We start from the raw sequence: 7436 nt of genomic DNA, 5'->3' as shown, positions 1-7436 counted from the left end.
GACCAGAGAGTAAAGATTTTACGGTTTGTGTGCCATACAGTTTCTGCCGCAAGTCCTCAGCTCTGCTGCTGTAGCACAAAAGCAACCGTGTTTCAATAAAACTTTATTTGCAAAAATAGGTGGTGGGCCAAATTTTGCCCTTTGGCCGTAGTTTGCCAACTTCTAAACTAAATAAATAATTCTTGAATGCCTACTTTGATCAGTGAAGTATAAGTATTAGGGATACACAGAAAACAAAATGAACATTTGCTGTTCTTGCGAAATTCTCTAGTGTATATGTTCAGAAATTGGAGATGATCTATTTTAAAATAATCTGCAATAAAGTACTTAATAAAGTGCAGAATCTTTCCTTAAAGCAAAACTTACCCCAATCAATTGATTAGCTCTGTAAGTTTACAGTTTTGTTTTGTGATTATTTTTTGAACTGAGCCTTATTCACACTCTAGAGTCTCAGGTATCTTGGACTATATTTGGATGTACTACCTTATTCTGGAATAAGCACAATAAGTTTGGGGACTTACAGGAATACCAAAGAGGTACAATAATTCAAATGCTCTATCCCTTCATTTCCTCTACCTCTGCTTACAACAGCAATACTTTTACTCAGACTTCCTGTTTCTGGCACTTGCCTTCTTTTTTGCTGTGTTTATACTTCCCCCTGTCTGTGGTTAAATAAGTATAAAGTGCTAAAGCTGTAGATTGGTGCCTCTCTCTCTCTCTCTCTCACTGGTGCTCTGTCTCTCATTCATTCCTACACACAGGCTCACACACCTCCCCTCTCCTCTCTTTCTCTCTCTCTCAGAATGATGATTCTAGGTACAGCTTTTGGTATGGTTTTCTATTTACTTCAAGTCGTTTCTGGAGAAAGTGGCTATGCACAGAATGGTGAGTCATTTCTAACTTTTCTTTAGGATTTCAGGTTATCTCTAGCATATGCTTCGGGTTACTTAGATCCCCAAAGACCTGATCTGGACACTGGGTTGGAATGGAGTTGGAGAATTACCATATATTCTGTCATTTTTCTGTCATTTGTAAGTTCTAACCACGGGGACAGGAGGCCAGGAAACAATACTGTGGGTGGTATAAAGTCTTAGAATTGTCTAGAAAGAATGCATTTAACTCTATAAATGTGGATCTTAAATGTTGGTCAATGTTTCTACTCTTACAAAAGGAATACCCATATAGGTGCAATGGTTGTGCTTGTTGGAGAATCTCCAAGGTAATTTTACCTTGTTAAAAAAATCAAACTAGATTTATTTTGTTTAGTTTTTTAAGAGGTTCCAAAAGCATAACTCTCATGATAAAATAGTTTCCAGAAACAACAGCTCTGTCTGCACTTACCATCACCATATCGCCAGCACCTAAAAGTGTCTAGAACGTAGTAAACATTCAATATTTGAATTGAATATTTGAAAATTCCTTCAAAATACTTCAGTTTTGATATTTATGTGAGATTCTTACTTAGTGAATAATTGAACAGAGAAAGATCTGTATTAGTTGTCTCCTAAAAATATATTTAATTGCCTTCATATCAACACATTTATCATCATATAGTAATTCCCTTTGGGATCCTTGAAATACTTAGCACCTACAAACCAATGCTATCTACTTAGGAACTAGGTCATAATGACAACACAACTGTAAACAAAGACAAAATGGCAACAAGAGGAGCCACCTGGGAATTTGAACCACCCATTTGTTCCCGATAATTAAGCTCTTTGGCTCTAAGAGTTGAAAAGTATTTTCCTATCAAAGATACCAAAGACATCAGCTTAATGATTCAGCTTAGATATGTTAAGTCATGTAATTACTAAGGGTGGAAATCCCTAGAATATTTTCACTGAGGGAATTGTCAGAAAGCTGACATTTTTCAGTGTGACCATATATGAATCACTTTGTGGGGATGATCATAATTCCTTGGTACATGTCCCCTTATGTTTGCACAGATAGCTGCTTGGCAGGTAACACCTAATTCTTACTCTTTGGAGTATAATATTTTCCTTCTATTTTTCCCTGATGGCCATACTTTTTAAAAAAAAGAAATAAGAATTCTAACTGAAAGCTGAGTTTCACTTCAACTTTTCAAATTTCAGTTTTATTTAGGATATCTATAACCACCCATCCACATTGATCACCTCAAAATACTTTTCAGTTTGGTGTGTATAATAATCCACTGCTCTTTGTTGAAGGATTAGTTTGTTGATAACCATAAGGATGATAAAGAGAAGAAAGGGATATTTTTTAATAATCCAAACCATGTATGTTTTTGATCAACTAATTCCTTTCAACAGGAAGACTTCCAGACCACACGGCCTTGTCAATAATGCATATTTAAAAAAACTAAATTTTTATAGACAAATATGCTTAGATAGTATTGAAAGAATAGTAAGTTAACTCACTGTTAAAAATTTCTATGTAATTTCAAAATCATAGCAATAATACCTTTGACATAGAACTCTTTCAAAGGATCCCCAAAGGTTTCATGTAGATTCTTAGAATTAGAATTCTTGTGTTACCGTTTCATTACTTATTTCTCAAAAACAGAAAAATGATAATAATCATAGCTAACCCTTATTCGGTGCTTACTATGTTTTTTTTTTTTTTAACGTTTATTTATTGTTCAGAGACAGAGACAGAGTGAGAGTGGGGGAAGGGCAGAGAGAGAGACACACACAGAATCTGAAGCAGGCTCCAGGCTCTGAGCCTGATGCAGGGCTCGAACTCACAAACCACAAGATCATGACCTGAGCTGAAGTCAGATGCTTAACCAACTGAGCCACCCAGGCGCCCCAAGGTGCTTACTATGTTCTAAGCTAACTCTTTGCATATATTTGTTCAATGATTTCTCATATAATGTGAATTTCCATATCAAAACACTGAGGTGTAGAGAGGTTGAGTAACCTGACAGGGACCACAGTTACAAAGTAAAATAGGAAGAATTTAAACCCACATCTGTCCAGCTCTGGTGTTGGAGGTTTTAACCACTGTGTATAATACTCTAAGAATTTTTCAGCTTAGATCAGGTAGAACATTCTCTTTGTAAAATGCCATGCAATTTTGCAAGTTGTTGAGGGGAATTTTTCTTGGTTACAAAGCAATTTTGCCCAGTAACATCTCCTAAAGAGCCAGTAAGCTGTTTCTCAAAACATAGCCACTTTAATTGTATGACTAGTGTTTTGTATATTGTATAAGCATATACATCAGACACACTTCACCAGACTGGATGGCTAAGGGTGGTAGGAATGCCTCGTTCTGCTGGTGCTCAGCATCTGCTAGTCTATGCTCTCCGGTTTATCTTGTATATTGTATTATATTGTATATTGAAGAATTTTGGACACAAAGCTGATCCACAGAAGTCTGAATCCAAATAGTAATGTAGGTTCTGTTGTACAGGATTGGTGGAAGATTTGAAGAAGAGAAAACCTCAAAACAGAGTGAGGACTGCTGTGTAAAGGCAGGCTACAACCACCACTGTTCCACTGAGAAAAGGTTTTAGGAGACGAGGTTTTAATACTATCAGATTGGGAATGAACATGGTTTAGAGTGTGAGCCCTAAATAGTGGGTTGCCCCTCATTATTTAAAACTGTCATCAGGGAGCACCTGGGTAGCTCAGTCAGTTGATCGTCTGACTTTTGATTTTAGCTCAGGTCATGATCTCATGGTCATGAGATCAAGCCCCATGGCAGGCTCTGTGCAAAGCATGGAACCTGCTTAAGATTCTCTGTCTCTCTGTCTCTCTGTCTCTCTCTCTCTCAACAAACAAACAAAAACCTGACTGTCATCAGGAAGGGGTCTATACCCTACTGAAATTACATAAGGAATCTTTGCTTGTGGCAAATTGTAAGCCTATGGATTCTAGGAACGGTCAGATAGAGCAGCACCCACAGCTTTTTATCTTGATGTAGTCTTTCAAGATGTGTGGCTTTGACTGAACCAACCTGTCACTCATCTAGTTGGTCCACTCCACTCACAACCAGCTTTACTAATTTTCCCACAGAACTACTTGGTAATTTAAGTAAAAAGGACCTTCAGGACACTCAACGGGTTTGATTTTAGTATATTCTGTATCCTATTTGAAGCTCTAGAAGCTTCTAATTTCTAGTATTGATGGGCCAAAGTGATTTTTAGTAACAATGGACCTAGAAGCCATCATAAGCTCACACTTGATTACTCTGAGAATGACTTCAGTTACTCTGGATTTTCTCAGGTCTCAGTCCAAGTATATTTGCTGATACGTTTTTTTCTATTAAATATTATGAAATATAGATACAAAATGTCTATGGAATCTTAAGGACCTCAACCCAGTTTAAAAAATCGAATACAATCTATGAAAAACTGTACTTACCAAAAGTGACTGACAAAAGATTCTGGCTCACTACATACTTTCAGAATTCTGATAATATCTTAAGATACAGTATCTATAGAAGAAGGATCTATAAGCACTGAAATAATACCTATAGGATTTGTGGGAAAGTCCACCAGATCTGAGTCCCAGCAGATCTAATCTAATCACATTTGCCTTAGTAGCTTAAGACAAATTGCTTTAAATAAATATTCACACAATGGAGATAATCAATTGTACTTTTAGTTGGAATTCCTATTCAGGTAAGGGAAATCTATCCCTTAAAAAAGTGAACTTCTGACTGTATGATAGCTCTCATCTTCCTTCATTCAAAAAATACTTGGGAGGAAAGAAATGAAGATTAGTAATAAAGTTAAAGGCTAGGTAGCATTTGAATAATAGAGATAGAGTATCTCTTATTTGAAATTCACTAATGAACAGAAGAAATTATAGTGTAAAAAAGAAAGTGTATGTTTACTATTTTATTCTAGATCTCTAATGCACTAACCCAGTGTCAGAGGTATTTAGAAATATTTGGAGATAGGAGCACTTGGGTGGCTCAGTGTGTTGAGTGTCCAACTCTCCATTTTGGCTTACATCATGATCTCACGATTCACGGGTTCCAGCCCGGCATTGGGCTCTGCGTTGACAGCTTGGAGCCTGGAGTCTGCTTCTGATTCTGTGTCTCCCTTTCTCTCTCTCTCTCTCTCTCTCTCTCTTTCTCAGAAATAAATAAACATTTTTTTAAAAAGAAAAAGAGTATAATGTATTTAAAAATGAATACTTGGAAGTTATTTATTAATTTTTATGATTTTTTTTTCTTCTAGAAAAATCTGTGCTCTTTAGGTTTTATTTTGGTTTGGATTTGGGATCTTTTCTGCTTTGGTTTTGGTTTTTCTGTCTTTTGCCTTGGGCTTTTCTTCTTGAGATAAACTTATAACAGCTCCCTCATGTCTGCCCCCAAAGGCTGCCATTTCATTAACGTCACTCCAGATTTCAAAAGGATGCACTTATTTGCCCCATTAACAGCTACAGGTTTGTTCCTCCCCAGGAGACTTTGATGATGCCGAACTGGATGACTATCCATTCTCCTGTTACAGTCAGTTGGAAGTTGATGGATCCCAGCACTTGCTGACCTGTACTTTTGACGACACAGATGTCAATAGCACCAATCTGGAATTTGAAATATGGTGAGGAATATTGGCTCCTACGGGTGCCTGGAAATCCTGTCTCTCTTTTCATGTACTACGCAGCAAAGGAAAGAGTATGGAGCATAATTGTCAAGTACTAAAATCGAATGAATTCCAAAAACTTCCTGAAACTCCTTGTTCTTCACCAAAATACTCCAGCAAAGATACTTTCATAGGTTCTCCTGTCAGTCAGTCCTTGCTGGTACAGCAAGCTGATGGTATGGAACTTGGAGATCTCCCAACCCTCCTGACTTCATAGCAGACTTTAGCATTTATTTTTTTTTAATATTTTATTTAGTTTTGAGAGCAAGAGAGACAGAGCACAAGCAGGGGAGGGGCAGAGAGAGAGGGGGGAGATACAGAATCCAAAACAGGCTCCAGGCTCTGAGATGTCAGCACAGAGCCCGACGCGGGGCTTGAATTCACAGGCCATGAGATCATGACCTGAGCCGAAGTCGGACACTTAACCAACTGATTCACCCAGGCGCCCCCTTCATAGCAGACTTTAAATCTTGCTTTCTTAGAACACTCCTCCCCCAAAATTTATCTGCCTGAGACAATCTAGTGTCTTGCTGCACTCTGGAGGGCTGTTGCCTGTTTTCTAATCCCAATACCAGCACCGTCTTAGCTTTTCAACCTAAAGCAAGCTATGGAACTCATGTAGGCCTCAAGTTCTTCACCTGTTAAATGAGTTGTACAAATTCATAAGGAGGTTTGGATAAATAAATAATGTAATACTTTAATAATTGAATTAAAGGGGTGCCTGGGTGGCTAAGTTGGTTGAGCATCCAACTCTCCATTTTGGCTGAGGTTAGGATCTCATGGTTTGTGAGTTCGAGCCGCACACAGGGCTCTGCGCTGCCAGCATAGGGCCTGCTTGGGATTTTCTCTCTCCTTCCCTGTCTGCTCCTTTCTGTCTCTGTCTCTCTCTCTCTCTCTCTCTCTTTCTCTCTCTAAATAAATAAACTTAAAAAAATAATAATTTAATTGGAAGACATATCCATTATATAATTATTGGGAAAGAGGCATTAAAATAAAAAAATCTATGAATACAGACCTAACTTCCACCTTCTTGGCACAGTTTGACTCTAGATGGTACCCTTAGTATCAGTTTTCCAAAAATCAGCAGGAATAATCTGGCTCTTGTTTTCATAAGGCCTCAGGGAAAAGGCAAAGAAAAAAAGTAAGTCTCTCTCTGGTTTGAAAGTTTGGTGAAAAACTCAGAGAGTTTTCTTCTCCCTCCATAAACCATCTCATTGCTTTGGGTTACTGTCTCTGATGACTTGAAAAAGATACTCCAACATGAAATTCTAACTTAGGGCTATCTCCAAATTCATATCAAATGTCCTAAGTAGGTTCTTACCAAGAAAAGGGAGTCAAGACCCACTAGTAGTAAAAGAGGGCTTCTTAAATTCAGTAGACTCTCACCAATCCCCCTAATATATGGTCTAGACAAGCCCTAAATTCCATGCCTTACATTAAATTACAGGAGCTTCCTGAATGTGCTCATGCAATGCTTCCTGATGCAGTCATTCGAGAACACAATCTTGGACTTGAATTCCATCGTGTGTTCTCAGCCTGCTTCTTGGTTCACTTCTATAACACACTTTCCAGGAATAAAATCTGTCAGGAGAATAGGAATCTACGATGTCCAGAATCTATACTGCAACTAAACTACACTAAAACAGGCAAACAGCTTATTCCAGCCATGTGCTCCTTTTTATGGACAAAATCCCCTCCAACAGTTATGTGACTTTGGGTTCTCCACCACGCTATTTGGTGGACAGCAGTGTTCGTATAGTTTCTCCTCAGGAGGCTGAGGCTGACCTTTCTGTCCACTTTCACTCACACCACTTCCTTGACCACTTGAACAAACTTGCCCACTTCCTTTTGCAAGTCTTTT

The 7436-nt window shown here is 38.1% G+C and overlaps 1 protein-coding gene across 1 annotated transcript in view; it reads left to right on the top strand.

The window, feature by feature from the left end:
• Positions 1-681: 681 nt before the first annotated feature.
• Positions 682-7436, top strand: part of IL7R (interleukin 7 receptor) — a 28232-nt gene continuing 21477 nt past the window's right edge. Inside the window, exons 1-2 of the mRNA XM_049648187.1 lie at positions 682-885; positions 5395-5533. Coding sequence (XP_049504144.1) covers positions 804-885; positions 5395-5533 — 221 coding nt within the window. The 5' untranslated portion in view covers positions 682-803. The remainder of the gene's footprint in view (positions 886-5394; positions 5534-7436) is intronic.

This window comes from Panthera uncia (genome assembly GCF_023721935.1).
Source record: "Panthera uncia isolate 11264 chromosome A1 unlocalized genomic scaffold, Puncia_PCG_1.0 HiC_scaffold_17, whole genome shotgun sequence".
NCBI classification, from domain to species: Eukaryota; Metazoa; Chordata; class Mammalia; order Carnivora; family Felidae; genus Panthera; species Panthera uncia.
This window is presented reverse-complemented; position numbering and strand designations above follow the sequence as displayed.